At 42.8% G+C, this 20318-nt stretch overlaps 1 protein-coding gene across 1 annotated transcript in view; it reads right to left on the bottom strand.

Annotated features, from left to right (window-relative positions):
• The window catches only part of ADGRV1 (adhesion G protein-coupled receptor V1), a 1865288-nt gene that overhangs the window by 1748495 nt on the left and 96475 nt on the right, over window positions 1-20318 (bottom strand). Inside the window, exon 7 of the mRNA XM_086963519.1 lies at window positions 6711-7276. Within this exon, the coding sequence (XP_086819645.1) occupies window positions 6711-7276 (566 nt within the window). The remainder of the gene's footprint in view (window positions 1-6710; window positions 7277-20318) is intronic.

Below are 20318 nucleotides of genomic sequence, written 5' to 3'. Positions count from 1 at the left end.
CCCAAAAGTCAGCAACTGCCTTGGAAAAAGCAAATGCTGATCTCAGGCCAGCTGTGTCTAATGAAACCAAATGGCAAGGCCTCCTGCTCGACCACGTTCCAGCTCGACTGCTGATCCGGCCTGCTGCACTGCGTGTCGAATGTGACCTGAGGGTCAGGGCCACCTCTGCAACCCTAGTGACTCTGCAGAAGGACTTTACAGTGTGGTTGCGAGGACCACGAATGACCACCACATGCCGGACTGTGTTTAGCTAAGACAGGCAACGTGACAGGGCCTCAAAAACTGAGAGACTTTATTTTTCTATAGAACTGCAAACTGAAACATTGAGCCACCCATACTCTTAGCAAGATATGATGCTGAACAGACCTATGAGTACCTGCACTGGCTGATTGATTTTATAACCAGAGCAGAGTAATGCACATGAGACGATTCTCACTGGATATTTTACTTTAAGCAGGCGTTCTCTAAAGGAGGGCGGGAACTGTAGCTTTGGCAGGATAACACTATACTAGGGTGGGGATAATATAAGAGTTCCGGGTAGGTGCAAGCCCTGATGTATTGGTCTGGCCCGTAACAAGTAGAAGAACACAGTATACCTGAACCCCAAAGCTACATGTAGTATTATGTTTTGCTGTTTTACTAGAGAAGTACTGGATTGGACAGCTTATAATAGTGTCTGTAGGTGCATTGGTGAAATCTGAGTTCTTGCCTCCTCGCACATTACTTTCTTGAGAAGCCTTTGGCTACTTTCTCTCACTAGACTGAGTATCAAAACAGGAAGGAGTTAATTGGCCTAGTTTGCAATAGAACAGACCCCTTTACACCAAGCGCAAATGACCTCAACCACCACGGTTGGGACCCATTAGCCCGTTTGCTCTGTGGCCCCAGTACGTGGTCTGGCAATTGATATGCAAAATAAAACTGGAGAAATTATGTTACCAATATTCCTAAAGAAATGGCGACATCATGGAGAAGGGCATAAACCCTTCCACAAATCTGTTGGTTCATACATTTTTTAGGACCTGTAGGTCACAACTCACAGTCAGATTATGGAAGGACCAGGCCATGAGCACAGCTGATGTGTTGGAATTGGAAATCCTGTAATGTATATTATAGCAAAGCGCAGATGCTTAGCTGAAGTGGCAGGCAGGTATGCGCCAAAATTCAGGCATCTGGGATAGTATTGGCAAATTTTGGCTCTACTTCACTTATACAACATATGCCATAATGAGATATAAAGTGATACAAAAGGGGATGATGGACGGAGCGTTTGAGCAAATCAAACACTCACCCCCAGTCAACTGATCTGGGTTTAATCCATCACCATTCTTCTTTAGCTCACTCAGCCACCCCAGTTCAGACATGCCATATGCAAATCAGTCTGACCCTGTGCCTCATGGGAACAGTCCAGCCCGAACTGCCAAGCCATGTCTTCCCTGGACCGGAAAAAAGCACCCTGGGACTGGTTTCGGATTCATAATTCTCATCAGCCAGGGTATCTTGAATCCAGTGGCAAAGTGAGCAAGGGACTCACGTCTGAGCATACCCTCCCAACTTAGGGCGAACAAAGTGATACAAAAGGGGATGATGGACGGAGCTTTTGAGCAAATCAAACACTCACCCCCAGTCAACTGATCTGGGTTTAATCCATCACCATTCTTTAGACACCCACGATCTCTGGTCACACTCTACACTGGTCCTGAAGAAAGCCGACTCGACACACATGTGCAAACAAGGGTTGAAACATGTCGACCTTTTTAAGTATAGTAGCTCAAAATAGTGTTTGAGAGTCCTAAATACCCTTGAAACGCATGCCAAATATTTGTATTTCTATCTCGAATCCAGACTTATTAAAATCACACTCTGGCTGTCCGAGATTTTATTTGATTTTACCCTTATAACACGTCACTGATCACTACTGTCTTAACCAGAGGTAATCCTCCGGGTGGAGGCTGCACAATCACAAACCCGATGATGATGCAGACACGTGTTCGATAGGCGGAGAACCAAGATATACCGCCCACACCATTCTTAAGACACGTGAATGAGGGTTTTTTAATTAGGACACGTCAAAAAGATGCATACCGAGGTTATTCAGGACAAGTGATCCTTTCCCCTTTTGATTTTTGGATATGAAAACGATACATCAGCACATGCCATTAATTGATGTGTTGTTTTGAACTGTTCTTTAAACTGAGATGATATGATCAGATATCTATATCAGGCTAAACACTGCTTAGCTGTGGGGGAAAGAGTTAAAAACTAATCTATGCTTTGACTTTTGCTGCCCCAGGTCTAACTTGGTTGGCCTCCTCTGAGGCGTATGAATGGAATCCAATGGAGAGAAAAGAGAGATTGCCCTTTTTAATTCTAATATACTCTTTGCTGGAACAAATCTATGTATCAATGCCCTTCTCTGTCCTGTGCTCCTACCTCATTGTGGCCACAAGTCAAGTGCTTTAGAGTGTTTCTTATTCAAAAAGCTTGATTGGTTAAGAGTACATTCTACCCACTGAGACTACTTTTTCTGATTTTCTCATTTTCCACACAGTCCACAATAATGCAGCACACCTACCCCAGCAGTCCCATCAAAGGCCATCTAAGTTTTTCTAACTGCCGCAGTTTGCTCTTGGTTACTGCAAAAAAGAGCTTCAAAATATCAAGAATTGATATAGTAACCTTCCACTTTACTTCATAATGTAGAACGTGTTATTATCTGACATGACGGATCAGTGGAATAAATACTTGCTTGTGACATCTCCTATGATCTGCAGGGCAAGAGATTGAATACTGGCAACACCAACTTGATCGGTCACCCTGCTAAGGTCAGTGTATAGACTAATGGGGATTCCTGTTATTTAAAGAGCGTAGAAATGGAACAAATGTTGTGTGACACAATAAACATTCATAGCAAAGTCAATGAGCCTTGCTTTGCCACTAAGATTGTATTTCTGAATATTGAACAAAACAATATTGTGCTACAAAAATCTTGTAGATGAAAAACTACTAAAATATTGTGCAGGTTAATATATCTAAATATAGACTTACTATTATTCATTCCACATACACACACTCTGAAATTACATATATATTGTTGAGGTAAATATCAATTGAGTTAAGTACTTTTTCTCATGATATTTGTGTAGTTAATATACTCTCTAAGATTTCCTTGCTATGATATTTCTGTAAAATGATACTTGAAACTCAATATTTGGTAATATATCGTCAATGTTCACTGCAGGTATTGGCTTTGCCAATGCTTGTAGAATTGTGGCACACGAATTGCCAAAAGCGTACAGGCATCTTAAAATATAATTCTGTATATTTTCATGATGGTTGTCATGTTGCAGCTAGATGCAATATGATGGCCATCTTGGAATGGTTTTACAAGTATACAAGAGAACATTGCTATGTATGGCTCTCATTGAGAGCCAGCAACACGAATACTGGATTCTGTATCAAATTGTTCATTCTTACTATGTCACATAAGTTAAACACAAAAGATGTTTTGTACTGCTATGACATTTGAAGGAGGAAAGTTTTTGGGCTACAAAGAGCATAACATTGGTGGAGAAGAGGAGTAAAAGTGCAGAAGGTGACCCGGGTCGAAGTATTATATTTATTTGAGATGGGGAAGAACTAAAGAGAGGGCGGCATGGTGTGTGGCAGGACGCCAGGTTGTTTTTCCAATTTGGGTTAGGGAGAGGGAATAAATATAGAGGGTAGTGGGTGGCAGAAATTCAGGTAAAGCCTTTGTTTTCTTTTGGTTGTGGGAGTAAAAGGGAACTGGGAAGAGGGTTGTGTGGGTGTGTGGCTAGTATCGGCGAGGGAGGGCAGCAAGAGGGCAGATACTTTTACTTTTTTGGGTGGTGGAGTGATAGGATGGCCAGAGAGTGATGGGAGTTGGTGGCATGACACGAAGGTTGACCTAGGGCTGGGGGTTGCAGTTAAAGCAAACTTTTGTACTGCTCTTCATGAATCCTTTATTCCTCAACAGGTGATGACAACAGGATGGACCATGCATACCATAAAATTAAAGATAGGTAACTGTGAAAAAGGGGATTTTTCATCTCATGGTTCTAAGTGAAATCTGAGACAACTTGAGATTTGCTTTCTTTGTCTATTTGATGTCACTCAGAATCAATCCATTGTTTACAGTTACCCATCTATACGTCTGTATGTCATACTATTTCAAGATAGCCGTCATAATGTGCAATCATAATGTGTCTAGCTGCAGTCTGAAGACAATCTTATAAGTATCACAAAAATTATGATTCCAAGATGTTTGAACTCTGGTACTGGCTTTAAAAATGCTTGCAGCACAATTGTACAACTATTGTCACAGCCAATAGCAGCAGCTTTAGGTGGCAGGAAGTGAGCAGATGAAAGAGTGAGGCAAGTGAGGGGCTAGAGCGAGAGGCACTGAACAATACCAAAATGAATGGGGAGGTGGTGTGAAAGTGGACGGAGAGACAGGGTAGGATAAGGACATCAAGAGAAAGAGGAAGGAGCAGAGCGTGCATGCCCATTGAGCGCTAATGGTAAAATGCCATAGAAACTTACAAACAAACATTAACTCTCTGATGTCAGTAGTGGAAGAATATATTGGTCCAATACAAAAGTATGATGAAGCCTACATACTATGTCTTGCAAGATATAACATGCCTTCACGACCTAAACATACTAATACTGCCGTAGAAGAGCAGTGTTTTTGGTCTCCCGGAATCTGAATCTTGCTTCTTAGCGCACTTGTAACTAGTCTTTGGACTGATCCCCAACTACCATCACCCAGGGAAAACACTGCTGAAGTGTACTTTTCACCAGGAGACTCAAGAGAAACTTTCGATTGGCAGTAAAGATCTTGCGGTGGCCATGCATTGCGTAATAAATCAAATGGAACTGATATGGCATTTGGATGTCATGTACATGAATGGAAACGATTTTGGAACAGGACATATAAGCAGAGGCACCCGGGCTGCAGTTTGCCAAAAGGCATTGATTAATAAATTGGCTTTATCACCATACTATAACTTTTAATGCTGATCCAATATATGAAGGAATACACATTTACAGAAGAAATCCATATGTCTAAACGCCAAAAAGGATGAAATACTAGCGGAAGATTTGCATGACTGGAAGAAACTGGTGCATGATTATTTCTACCCTCCACAAAATGGGTCACCTTGAAATACCAATGTGTTTTATACACCAAATAATGTATGCGTTTGTTGGATGTTGACAGTGCATCACCTTACTTTTACTAAGTGTAATGACTGCTTTGTTTTCAATAGAAATGTTTTATTAAACGTGTCCCTGCACGTTTCGGTTTTATGTATCTAGATAAATGTAATGAGTACATATGTTGTGCTTAAAGTCTCAAAAATATTCTTAAACAATAAATGTTGTAACCAATTAATAAACATTTATAAAATACTTACTCTAAACATATAGTAGAATACCATCAGGGACTGATTCTTTGTCTTTAAAAACGGGTCAAGATGAGTACGGTACAATCTTCAGAGAATTCAGTTCCTATTCTTTGTTCTTTACATTTGGTATCTATAGGTCTAATACTAATTATCTATTTCATTACATTGGTCCAACTACTGCTGATCTGATTATAGTTTCTTGTAGTTTCTTGTAAACATATTTTAATGTGTTGATTGTAATTTTTAACCTTATCTCTATTATCCCATTAGGACAACCTTTAGTCGCAACTTTTTCTTTAATTCACCTGCCAAACATTTGCTTGCCAGCTGTTTTCCTGACTCAATACAGCATTCAGTTCATTCTTTTTTCCAACAAGCACATGTAAACCTAGAAATGTTGGATACCTGCAGATTGAGTGTCTAGTTGTTGTAAAACACTCTATAACTATATCTGACTCTGTTCGCACCCACATTTTTGCTGACGGTCACCTGCTAATTCTTCTTATAATACAAATGCCTCCCCATTCCATATAGTTGTATGCAACACTACAAAATTCTTGTTTAACTCAATGACATAAAGCACCTCCTTCTCTACACTTTAATTAAACGATTTCCCTTCTAATAAAAAAAATTCATTTGACATTGACTCTTTATCTCACCATTAGCCTTCTGAGGTTCTAGCTTTGATGAGATGGTACATCATACAATAGTACATCATTATGAAGTAATTTGCAGTACAAAAAGGCAGCTGCACAATCTTTCAGAGAATTGACCTTTCCATGTTTTGTACACCAATCGAGCTTAACCAAATACATATTGCAAGTAAAATAAAAACTTAGTTTTTAACACAGGAGTATTCCAGTCCTCAAAAGATGGCTGAATACATAAACAAAAGGCAGCAGCTATTTTCTGATAACTTTCATTGCTGTGGTTACGATTTGTGTGGCACACAACCAATGGTGTATAAAAATCAGCAAGACATGTCGAGGACAAAAAAGAGTGATGTCTTACTGCATTTTAATATTAAGATCCCTAACATTATCATCTTATAATGTCGCAAATATTACAAAACAAAAATGTTACTGGTGCAGCAGTATTGGTTACGCTTTGCAGTGCCATTGTGAAAGCTTCTTGTCTGTGTGCGAGAACACTCTCTCATTATTTAAATACAATGTAAATTATACACATTATCATGGCATAATAATTCCTAATTTAGATATATTGAAAATAAATCACAGGTTCTTCTGGACATCGTACTGTCATTAAGTTTCAAAAACATACCTTGTGGTGAGGTCTTCGTTGATGATCACTGCCTGAGCAAAAAGCCCACTGTTGATGGACAGCACGCCGTAGGGTTTGTCATTCGGTTCAATAGTTACCAGGACAACTCGTGGACTTTGTAAAACTGCATCACCCAACAAAGACTCCTCAAGCAGCATTACCTGAAAGGACTCAGCAATTTCTGGGATAGCATCATCCAGGATCCGAAATCTAATAAATGCTTCATAGACTTTAGGTGGAAAAACAATTGTTCTGTTTGGCTGAAGATCCACAAAGTCGGAGTTAAGCCGTGCATGAGCGGTAGAATTTCCCAGTAAGATGCTGTAGCGGATAGAGACTTCAGAGTTATCAGAGCCGATAATGGAATCACCATTGATCTTCCCACGAACTACTTGGATAACAAGTATGGTGTCCGTTTCAGGCACCATGTAAGCACTCTGTGTAAATCGCACTGGGCTGTCATTTTTAGTAATGTTAATCTGAAAAGTACTTCTTGTGGTGTTAATTTCAGCACCTCCCAGTACATTTTTCAAAAGCACAGTATATATTTCATCATTTTCAGGTATCTATAAAAAAATGAAAATACATACAAGGGTAAATTTATATCCACGATGACATGAGAATAATGTAAGCACTCTGTAATTTTTTGCATTTCATCACTGTTATAGAGAAGTCTTACCACTGGTGTGATCCAGCGGCAAAATATACCACAATTTAAAATACTCATAATCTGCACTAACCAACTGCTGTTCCCAAAGGGATTCAATTGTACTGCATTTTCATACAGACCAGAAGTACAAAGTTTTGCTCTTTAATCACACATGCGCAGCATCAAATAAAAAAATAACCAAACACCACCTCAACCTCAGCACAATGCACCTTATTCAATCAGGCATTTGCACAAAACCTCCTAAGGGATCTGTCAGAAGAAACCCAAAGATAATTTACCTGCAGCTATGGGCTCAGACAGCATTGACAGTTTCAGTGAATTCAACAACTTCAACACTTTTGTGTCTCAATACCTAAGACACTCAAAAAAGAACTGCATGCCAAGCAGCCCCTGTAAGTCATGTCCACGCGAAAGCTAGACTGCATGCCCAATTTCACATTCAGGATCTAACTCATAGAGCTTTCAAAGTCATTCACAGCAATAAATGGACAAGGTGCGTTTGGTGCCCTCAATACTCCTCAGAAAAATACATCTGCGCTTATGTAGACACAACAAAGCAAGGAGAGGAGGGGAGACTGGCAATGGAAAACAGAAAAGGGCGAAGAGTTGTATACAATAGCATAGACAAGTAGATTCTTCTTTTATATTGAAAACTTTTTCTACTTGTGTAGCTTTGTAAAAGTTTGAATGTGTGAACTGGGTATTGCAGTGAGGAGTTAAGTTGCCAACTTTGGCTTTTGGTGACCTTGGTTGTAGTCCTGAAGCAATGGGAGCAGGTGAAATTAAGCATTACATGAGTACAAAGACATGTATATGTATTGCTGATAGTCTCAGTGAGTAGATATGGTCTAAATAGCCATGGAATGTCAACTTCTCATGATGCTCCTGACCAAGTACAATACTTAATCCTCCCGGCAATGTGATTAATTAACCATACTTCTCATTTCATCCTTCTATCTTGTGCATGTTTTATTTATTTTTACTGAATGGTTTCCTTGCTGAATTCCACTCCCTTTAAAAACTGACAAGATCACACAAAGGCATGATTCCAAGTGAGCATGGTAGGGTAGATTCTGATTACTGCACAGTTTGAGGTAAACACCGTACACCAACAATTTTGCCTTGATGAGTTTTGACAGGTCGAACTTGCCAAAATGCATCAAGGGAAAAATATGTAGTATATTCTGATACATGTGAAATTTGGTGCAGAATGGGAATTATTTACCACACCCAGTAGCTACTCCACCGCACAGAGTTACTGTTCACCGGGATTGGTAAATAACTCACCCTTTACTGGGTGTCTTAGAAGCAAGGCCCAAGTTACAGAAGATAAATGAAATAGTGGTGTCCTTCGGGACGGACAGAGTATTAGATGTGAGATAGAGATTATTTCTCTTCACAAAGGTATCAATTATCTCATAAATAAGCACAGTCTCAAGGTTCAATCTTGATAGAAACGAAGGGCATAAATAAAATGTTCAAACAATCACAAACGTTGTATTCAATTTCAATTGCACAATAAGCATGCATCAAGACAATATACACATTAAAATATATCAAGGTGCTCCAAACATGAAAAGTGAAAACAGCACACTGCTCATGATAATCACACATGCAGGGAAGTAAAAGGAAAGATTATCACATTAACATACAGAAACATGGCTGCAACTGGATACTTTTAGTGGGTTGGTGCTAGTTAGAACATCCCTCCAAAGTATATTACCAACTAAATAATATAGTATTTTAAGTATATGGGATCATGATCAAGAAAGACAGTGGGGGTAGCAATCTTCATCAAAAGAATACAACCCAAAATGAAAAGTAGCCACCTGGAAGTAATATGTATATTTAGGTGAGACGAGGGCGAACGGAATGGTAATCCTTCAAACAACATATTTAATCTGTCTCATTCAATAACATTCTTTGTATCTTTATATTAAAAAAATGTCTGTGAATAGCAATACTAAACTGCCAACTTTCCATGTCAAGAGGAGACATAAACAGATGTGCAACTGTACATTTACACTAAACATGTCTCAAGATATTAAACTCTGGTGGTTACATTAAAAAAATTAATTTTCCTAGCTTTAGTACAAAAATAATCTAAGATTTTATTAAAGACAATGAGGGGAGTTATACAATGTGCGTTAGCGACACTCTTTCTTGAGGTGTGTTTGTTTAGTTTCCTTTCATCTGTTATATATTTCTCTTCTTCACTGATTTTTCCTTCCTCCTTACGTGTGTCTATTCTTGCACTTCATGCACATTTGGTCAGGTCCTATTCTGCTCACTCTTGTTGTAACACTGCAAAGTGTCTCAGTCCATTATCTATTGTGTGGGCTATTCTGTATTGCCTGCCCAGTGACTAGTCATACTGCTCTCCGGTGGAGGGTGATATTATTCTTACTTTTCAGGCTTGTACTACTTTCCAACTTGGGGGAATCTGGCTGTCATGACAATCTGCTTCACATGGCCACCCATCTGTGGCAGACCATCCCAAAACATGCTTGCAGCCAGTACCCATGCAAATATTTCCACAATAGTAGGTCTTCCTTCAATGTCCTGCCATCTTTTCCCACTACTAACTGTCTCCATTTTCCATACCATGGGTTTAGACTATCTAACATCAATTATTAAGTTTTCTTGCAACATATATTATCATTAGGATGTGACCTTTTTGTGTTGCTAGCTTTAGCACAGTTTGACAAATTTCCACAAAACTTTCTCAAAAGTGTTACTTTTTGACTAGTTTGAGCATGGAAAGTCTTGGGGTGATCAGTCAAGCTGGGGTCAAGAATAGGGGGGGGGGTCCCAAAAATGTGTTTTCCCCATTCATTTTTTAACTGGAACTTTAGACACAGCTACATCCTGAACCGCTGAACAGATTTACACCAAATTTAGCAGAAAACAAGATCTTGGCCCAGAAAGAGGGGTTTTGTGAGTTGGTGTAAATCCGTTCAGTAGTTGTTGAGCAAATACTTCACATAAACTTTGTATATCTAGGGGGAAAGAGGCTCCATGGATCCAATAGATCTGCTCCTGAGTTCTGATTTGCTGTCACTACCTCAAGCACAAATTGGTTGCAGCCATCTTGCAACTGGGTGCTCAGTCCTGGGTCCTAAAAATGCACACAAAAAAAGAAGTAAGGAGCAGGGCAGGGATACACTGACCCCCCTTGGCCTCTTGGTGGGGTCTGGGGTCATAAATTCAAGCCATTAAAGGCCCAGGGAAGCCCAACCTTGGGCCAAAACTTACAGATAAGAGGTTAGGGTCACATGCCCCGAGTCTCTTTAGGCCCAGGAAGCCCATTCTTCAGGGCCTTTTCTTTTTAATTAAAGGGGAGTAGGGCAACGTGTCCGCCCTGTGCGAGTCTTATGAGGCTCTGGTGACACCATCCTTGAGGGTCAATACTTTTTTTAAGGGTGAGGGGGGCCACACAGCCCCTCTCCCTGAGACGCTTTTGGCCACGGGGAACACAATCAACCAGGGCCTGCATTAATTAAAAGGGGTGCCTATGCAAGGTACCTACCATGCACTGACTTGGGGCTCAGAGGGAGCCCCATCGCCCTCGCGGCTGCAGCTGACTCACCACATGCTTTGGGAACTGGCATTGCTACCGGCCAGCATTCATGAATCTCCCCAGGTACCTTGGATCTTGGCTGCTCAGCCATTGTGAGTGCTCTGAGTGAAATGTTGGTGTTGTGATGATGGATGGAATGCTTAGGTGCCTGTGTGGTGAGGTGTGACAGTTGGAGTATGGGCTGCTGTACATGGATACCAACCTAAAACTAAAACAAATAAACAATCTACGAAAATACACCTCAGCTACTAGACCTTGATTACAACACACTGTGTGTGATGCTCCCTGTGGCCAGCAGCAATCTCTAGATCTGTTTCCCTACCTGGATCAGCACATACAGGGAAACAGATTAAAAGTCTGCTTACAGCTGTTGGGAGCATTTTCCACGCTCCCGCCTGCTAGGAGCTGAGGTTGTGTTTGCTCTTGTGTGGCAGGAGATTCAGATATGCTCGCCCCTGGCGGGAACAAATAAGCACTAGTTTCCTTGCCTACACTGATGCAGGCAGGCAAACTGATGTGCCCCAGGTTTTGACTCCCTGGGACACAGCATGTGAGCTGGCCCAGGGGAATGCGGTACCTTGGCCGTAGAAGGCTCAGGGAGGGGGCAGTGCCATATCCCTCCCTTTTAAAAAGGTAATCAGCCATGGTAACGGGGTCCCGAGGTCGCTAGAGACTTGGGGAGAGGGGCCGCTCCCTCCCGTTTTATAGAACTTTAGGCCAGGTGGTGGTCTTTCTGGTGCCTGTGATGGCTTGGAAAGGGGGCCTTATGGCCCACATCCCATTATTTGATGAATTTGGGCCACGGGGTGTGCTCCCCAAGGCCTACAATGGCCGGGAGAGGGGTGCATCATGTCCCCCTTCCCTTATTAAATGCATCCTTAGGGGTTGGCTCCCCAGGGCTTATAATGCCTTGAAGAGGGAGGCCGCCCTCCCCTATTGAATGCAGCCCAAGGGGTGCATGGGCACCAAGAGTCACTAGAACCTGTAATAACAAAAAAACTCAGAAAGAAGTTACGCAAAGTAAGAATCGAAAAGAGAATATTCCTAGCAATGGCCCCTAGTGTAAGTGTAGTACCTTGGGGGAACAATTAATCCATCTGTAGAGGATGTGGCCTAACGGCTTGGGCAGTTAACCTCAAATCTGGGGAACCGGGTTTCAGTCTCTGCAATCACACTCAACATCCTGGGATTCTGGGCAAATGACGTAATCACCCAGTGCCTAACAAAAAAATAAATGTGTCCTTGTGTAACACAACTGGTGCTCATGTAAAGTGCTCTGATACCCAATACCTTCAGGTCAAGTTTGCGCTACATAAAACTCAGTGAAAAAAAATCCTCTGCCCAAGAAGCAGAGCCAGCTAAAAGCACTAACAAGCCTTGACTAAAGACCATTAAACTCTTTCCTCTCTTCAAAAAAACACAAGACATACTAGTTGGGGGTAGGCCCCAGGACATCCCAAAATCTCTCAAGGAGTGAAGCCTAGTTCATTACCAAACATCTCTAAAGGGGTGAAGTCTGTTCCACCTCTAAACAAAGATTCAGCCCTCCTATAAAATACAACCATCAAGACACAGTTCATAGGAAGATGTCTGATGCATACCGAATAACCTGCCCAATAACATGGTTAGTTCTGAACTCCCAAACTCCAACAATGATGCAGAATGCGACAGTCTGCAAATTGGTTGGAGACTCTAGGATACAATGGATTCCTCCACCTACCAGGTAGTAACCTACAATGAAACAGGAAGCACTATGGTTGCTGGCAACTGTCTGATCATCAACCCCAAGCATATAGCTATTCCTTTAAAACAATTTTTATTCCAATATAGCAGTCAAGAGGGAGGCATGATATCCTCAATTTGGGCAATATCCTGAAATTGCTAAGAGCCGTAGCTGCAATTGAAAAGATAGCTACATCAGAAATGGAATCAGTTGAATTTCTGGCCCCCACAGGTTGGTAAGAATCACAAAGCCACCAGGATGCTCACCAGCACAAATAGTTATTCAGGAAAAGGAATGCTTCTTGGCATGATGTCATTAAAGTAACTACGAATTGCATTGTGGTTTATCCAACACTGCTCGCACCTTCAATGGGAGCTCAAAAGAAAGCGGTTCAGAAGTGCCAATGACTTAACAAACATACTTGATCCTCAGGAATCCTGTTGGAGATGCCTCCACAAAAGAATCTTCAATTAATAATGACAAAATCAAGCTAAACATAGGCTGGCTTACCACAGCTTTACAACGCAATAGTTGCTCATGACACTGAAAAGCCTGCACAAATAGCAAAAAGAGTAGATCTCAAGCAATGAATTGACTGTATAGTCTTAATATTTGTTCATGAAACATTAGCTGGGTATAGAAAAGAACAGAGGAGAAGAATCTTCCAGACCTGCTGAAAGGCAATCATATAATTTGCCTACAAGAGGCATGAGCTCTCCAACCATTCACTCTGGACAGCTTTGCAGGCTATTTTGGCCCTGTGATTAAAACTAAGAAATCAGGACACCCAAATGGGGGTCTGGCCACTTTTATAGCTGTGGATCTGCAGATTTACAGTGAACAGGTGGAATCGGAGGATGAGAACATCCTTATAATTAAACTTCTGAACTGGCAACAAAGAAGCAAATATCTACTTCTCTTGAAAAATCTTTATGTAAATTCAGATTTAGGAATCAGGACCACAACCTTATCCAAATTCTCAAGTATTCTATTCACCAGTTTGCAAGCCCAATCATCCCCAAAAATGCTAGTCACAGGACACTTGTATGTATGCATGTATAGGCATTTATATAGCGCACTACTTACCCGGAGGGTCCCAAGGCGCTTCGACCGCTGCGAAACCCTTCCTGGCTTCCCTGAGAGATGGTCCCTTAATGGGTATCTCCAGGGTGAGACCAGGCATCCTCGGCGGTCTGGTGGGGCCGTTAGTGAGGATGAGGCAAGCTAATGCCCAGAGTTGCCGAGTTTGATCGCTGATCAGAGTGGGCACCGAGGCGAGAGAATTATCGAGTCCGCTGACCCTGGTCCAGAAACATGCCGGGCTGGGAATCGAACCCTGGTCCCGGGCTGTCCTCTGCTCTCGGGTCTGCCGCCTCTAACCAGTGAGCCACACTACCTCAATTCAATATGAGCGTAATGGCTGTATTTGCCTGAGATGATCTAACAATCCAACAGAACCATCAATGGTCCGTCCCTGTACAGTCCACGAGAGCCTAACTAAGAAAGCTAAATATCTCAAAGCAGTCACACCAGTGAAAGGCCTAGAATCCTTCAGACTAAGAATTCTGAATGCAAGATACCATCAAAATACTCCTCCTCAATGCACCCATTATTCTACATTTTCAACCTCTGTATTAGATTATACAGCAGCTACACTCTCTGTGCCTCGTTTATTCACTTCATTTAAGATTGTGAAAACAACTGACAGTGACCATGGGCAACACCTAAAAACGATCAAAGTGCAAAGCCAACTTCATGACAAAGCAACCCTTACTGCCATTTCGGTCCCAGGGATCCCATCCACCAGGGCCTTGCCAAGATTCAGAGGGGGAGAGGCTCCATGTGGCCCCCCCACCACGGGCTGATTTAGGCCCTCAGTGACCCCATTCCATGGGGCCAAGCCACATTCATCATACAATAAGAAGCTACTCTGGCAAGATGTATGATTCTTAAGGGAGGTAGAGGCACACTATGCCAGTAACCTATGTGCTGTTGGGCATCTAAAATAATGTAAGGACTGTCCTCACACACCACAAGGTGTCATGCTTTATCATCGGCAGTCTTCGTTCTTTAAAAACCATGTTTGATAAAGAGTGGGCCTACACCTGGAAACATGGTGGCACTTCTATGACTAAGTGGGGGCCCGTGCTAAGAAAGTAAGTGAGTGGTGTTAAAAACTGATGCAAATACTACATTAAAACTTCAATTGAGCAGGATATTAAAACTAATAAAGGAGACTTGGGGGATTAGTGCCCCATCCCCATCAGTGTCGCCAAAATGTTTCTGCCTCAGTGGCCAGGAGGGTCCAAGGCATTCATCAGGATGTGGAAATATGGGCTCCTATCTAGTCTCAAAGAGACTAAGATGAATCCACTAAGGTAGGTTGACCTTTGTCAAACTCTACTATGAAACTTCAGAAACCTGTAAAGATAAAGGTATATCACATTATAAGAAATCGGTTTTAACTTACACTGGAAAGAAAAGAATCAGACTGTATAAAAGCAAAATAGTACATTGAAATGCATGTGGTTGTGAGCGCTCTTGTCACTGCAAACCTGGTGTTCAAGGCTAAAAACCGTTGTGAGGCCAGCTCACAAACTTACCCCGGGTTAGGGTTAGAATGTTCCATGGGAAGGGAGGAATTGAGGGACCCCTGTAGTCACACTCTAAAAGACCAAGTCGGGAGAGAGCAAAGCAAATAATGATGAACGTGTATAAATCTGCTTTGTTAGCACTTCAACACAGACATTCATTTAAAAAAGAAAAGAAGGAAAGCACCAGACTTCCTACTCAAGCATACATGTAACCTCTTACTGCCTCAATGTGCGTCCCTCATGATGCACCTTTGGTCTGTCCTCGTTGCTTCCCCGCTATTAAATGGCTGGGGCAGTGAGCACGGCTTAAATAGGCACTTGAAAAGGTTATTACATTGTTAAGAAATGGGCGGGTGTCTCCCGATTGTGGAATGGGATGCAGCTGGGTAGTTTCGTCATAACTGGGCTGGATGACACTGCAAATAATAGACATGCTTCCGTGGTCACAAAATGTGCCTGACCCGCAAGGCATAGTTGCGGGACAGGCATTAGATCACCCCAAGGGCTGGTGTGGTGATGCATACTTCAAGATGTGATTGCCAAGCCACATTTCCCATACCCTAAGATCCAGCTTGAGATTGCCCTGGAGCCCACTCAGGGCAACCAGTCCATTTTTAGGGACTGCAGAGGGAGCATGCATGCCCTTGCAATCCCTGCCAGCTCTCCGCCACCAGCGGGAGCCTGCATTGCTCCAACACACAGGGAGCTGCTAAACATGCAGCTCCCTGTGTGTGAGATCAATAGTTTTGTCTGTTTCCCTGACCTTTTGACAGCAAGCAGGGAAACAGATGAAACACTCTGGAGTGTTTCTTTTTGCTTGGCGAGAGCTGCCAGATCCATCCAAGCAAACAGCTATGTCCCGGGGAAGGGAACCCCAGGAAATAGCAGGAGCGGCCCCATGTGCCCCCTCCATTTTATTATCAATGTCTGCATGCCCCCGGGGCCTGGTCCACCCTTGGACTTTCTTTGAAAACAGGCGCGGGAAACCTAGCGGTGTCCCTCTCGGACTCCAAGACCAAAGCTAGGGGGTTAAGGTATTTGTACCCTACCCCCTTTTCTTTTCTGTGTGTTTTTTTGGGGAGTCAGCTGAAGCCAAGTCCCAACATGGCTGCCAACACTTCCTGGTTTAAGTGGTGGCAGACAATCAGAGCGCTGCATATCTCTGCACAAGCTTGCCATTATTCATGAAGGCTTCGTGACCACAGATAAACAAATTTGGATTTCCTTTAGTTTCTCAAAAACTACTGAACAGATTTACACCAAATAACTGAAAGAGTGATCTGCGAACCAAAAGCTACCTTTCAGCCAATTCAGTGTAATTCCGTCCTGCAGTTTGGGCTGTAGTTCCTATGGGAATTCTCATAAGAAACACACTTTTTCTGACCTCCCAACGTTTTTCTCAACCCCCACGTGACGATCACTCGAAAATGTCAAAGTCAAAAGTCAAAAAGCTTTATTTCGATAAAATTTCAATATCATAAAAGCAAGTTTACAAAATTTGATAGTCTAAAAGTACATATCATATATATCCAGTTGGTAACAACAAGCATAACATTTGTTTAAAAGAATTTTTTTAAAAAAGATTAAACAGTGTTATTAAGCTTTCTGGCTCGAATAGCCCAGGCCCAGAAAAGGAATTTTGCTAAGGCACAGGCATAGGGTACATAGCAGTCTGAAACAAGTATCCTGATTGCCACATCATGGTTCCTGGTGCCCAGTTGTCGGCACAAGTTCTTCAGCCAAGCCCTTCTTGGCTTGGCATATTCATCACAAACAAACAAGAAATGGGCCAATGTCTCTGGGTAACCTGAACACGAAGGGCATAATTCAGTTTTATGTAAACAGGAGTTCCATTTCTTGGTAAAAGTATTCAAAGGCAAAGTACCCGTTCTAAATTTAAAATATAAAGATCGAGCAAAAGGTTTCCCAATTATATCAAGATAGGGTTCGCGCCTAGGAGTGTCTTTGAACTTCAAGAAGTCCTCGGAAAGCCTTCCAATAGAAACTCCGGAGTGCCTTTGGGAGCAAATCCAGTCTCGAAATAATTTTTTGAGTACTTGTTTTGGGGGAGAGGATTTGCTGAGCCAATAGTCCAGCAGGCCCAAATTCGACAATGTGGATTTCATATCAGTTAGCCACTTGATTCTTGCCCAATGTGGTGACTCCATTATTTCTCTCAGACCTCTGGCATAAGCGCTCAGTTCTTCTACTCGCCAAATACGAGCCCATAGCAGCAAAGGGCGAAAGTTCGCAATTTCACTAATCTGCGTGCAGCCAAAGTCCAAAAATAAAGGTAAAAGTGGGGTGCTTTGGGGAAGTGACATTAATTGTCTGCAGAAGTTGTTCTCGGATTTTTGGAGTGCTTTTGTAGATGCGAAGCCCCAGAGTTCAGCTCCATAGAGTGCAGAGCTGACCCCCTTGGCGGCATAGATCTCAAGGACTGTTCCTATTGGTTTGAACGAACTGGAACGTTGCTCCCTCAATAGGGCACCTGTGATCCTTTTGTGATTCAACAGCATCTTATCCAAATGAGGAGACCAGTCCATTTTGTCAGAGATGCGTATCCCTAAGTAATCAAATACTTTCACCCTTTCCAGGGGCTCGGTGTTTAAAGTAGGTGGACGCACATGCTGTTTGGGGGGGTTGAGAACAAGATATTTAGTTTTGTTGGTATTTATAATCAAACCCCGATCAGTACAAAAGGACTGGAAATTATCCAAGAGTTGCTGCAGACCCATAGGCGTTTTGGAAATTAAAAGCGTGTCATCCGCGAAGAGGAGGGTCGGTACCCGTGCCCCCGCCAGCGATGGTTCATCAGATGGTGTTTTAAGTAAGTGCTCAACCACCCCATTAATATACAAAGAAAAAAGGGTGGGAGCCAACACACACCCCTGGCGGACCCCTCTCTCTACGGGAATGCAAGCCGTTTTCTCCCCACCAGGACCCCACCTGATTTGGGCAAAACTATCCTGGTGCAGCCTGACCAATAAGGAGAGCAAATACAGTGGGAGCCCCATATTGGCCAAGACCTTCCACAAAAGGTCCCGAGGGACAAGGTCAAAGGCAGTCTTTAAATCGATGAATGCGAGATAAAGACTGCCCTTGCCTATCACTACCACCTTCCAGTAAATCATCATAAGCCTAAAAGCCTGCTCTATTGTTCCAGTGCCTACTCTGAACCCGGCCTGGAAATCGGTAAGTATTTTATTATCGTCCACCCAGTTAAGAATCCTGAGTAGAATAACTTTACCGATAACTTTTTGGGTTATATCTAGCAGGCTAATTGGCCTATAGTTGGACGGATCATCCCTTGGGCCTTTCTTATAGATGGGAACCACCTCTGCCCCCTTCCATGAGGCAGGGATGGGGGCTCCCTTGCAGATGGCAAGAAGAAGGGAGTGGATTATCTTTCCCCATGTAGCCCCATCAGATTTCAGCAGGTCCCCAGGGATGCCGTCTGGTCCTGGAGCTTTTAGTGGTGTGATAGAGTTAATAGCATATTCTACCTCCTTATGAGTAAACTCGGGGTCACTGGATAGAAAAATATAATTAGCGAGCAGAGAGGATTGGACAGGACCTCTCGCATTCAAATCATTATGGCAAGAATAAAGTTTAGCAAAATGGTCCTCCCATACCTGCCCCGGGATGTTGCAGGTTACAAGGTCGCTGTCTGGTTTATTCCGTACCCTTATTGCATCCCAAAAGGATTTAGCGTCTTTCTTCATACTGGCTTCCTTAAGGGTTAGCCAAAAAGTGTCCTCCCACTCCCTCTTGGATACCTGTATGACCCTTTTGTAGTCTTTTCTAGCAGATTGAATTGCTAAGGGGGACTTTCCTTTGACAGCCTCTATCAGGCGAGTTTTGGCCTTCCTGCACGTTGCCGAGTACCAATCATGTTTGCCTTTTGTTTTTAGTAGGGATTTTTGTTTACCTACAGGCAATTGAACCCAGAAGAGGTCACCTATGGTTTTAGCGGCAGCTTCGAATATAACAGTAGCCTTATCTGCTGCAATAGATAAATCAATTGAGCCGATTTCAGCTTGCATATTCTTAGTCACTTCATCCATGGCCGTTAATTTATCAGTATTTAGCATTATCTTGCTCCACTTTAGGCGTCTGCCGCAAGTGGCGACAGTATTCCCCTGTTGGCGACTTGGAGAGACTGGGGGTTTGTCAGCGGGCCAGGGGTCTTTTAAAAACAAGGAGAGTGGATTGTGGTCGCTCTCTGTAGTGTTTAAGATAACCATGTCGAGGACATGGCTCCAGAGTCCCCTATCCAGCAGAATATAGTCAATACGTGTGCTTTGACCAACTCTGTTGAATGTGGGAGCACCATGGGAATCCGACCGCGTACGGCCATTTACAGCTCTTAGGCCGAACTCCAGAGTAAGTGCATTTAGATGGATTGCACTACGGGTCCAGCGTTTGATGGGTGGAATGGAAAGAGTGGGGATTCCCCATCTATTGTCCTCTTCTGCTAGATCCAAATCTCCTTCTAGGGGGAGGGGTTCGTAAGTACAATTAAAATCCCCTGCAACTAGAATATGCCCAGGTCCGTGCCCGTGCCGCTCTCCTAGCTGAGCCTCAAGCTCTTCCATTGTGGGTGAGATACCCCCATTTTTTGTTCCTCTAATATAAACATTAAAGAGGTCAATATTCAAACTGCCCTGTAGGCCTAAGAGAGAGACACTAAGAATGTCAGGAGTTCTTGACCTCTTAGTGGTTATCCTGCAATTGAGGAGTGCACTTATCCATATAATAAGCCCTCCTGATGGACGGCCCTTCCCTGTTTTAGGTTTAGCAGCTGGGGAAAAAAAGGTAATATACCCCACCCGGTGTAGTGGTTCGGTAGCCCAGGTTTCTTGAAATATACAAATTGTATGATCATCGACCAGGGCATTCCACTCAGGAAGTCCTAATTTCCTTGATATCCCAGCAAGGTTCCAGCTGAGGATTTTAAAGTTGCCATTTGCTAGGATTCCATCTGGAGACGCAGGGCATTGGTGATTACAAGCTTCAGCACTGTCCCTAGTCGGAGAGG

Source organism: Lissotriton vulgaris, chromosome 3_1, assembly GCF_964263255.1.
Source record: "Lissotriton vulgaris chromosome 3_1, aLisVul1.2, whole genome shotgun sequence".
NCBI classification, from domain to species: Eukaryota; Metazoa; Chordata; class Amphibia; order Caudata; family Salamandridae; genus Lissotriton; species Lissotriton vulgaris.
This window is presented reverse-complemented; position numbering and strand designations above follow the sequence as displayed.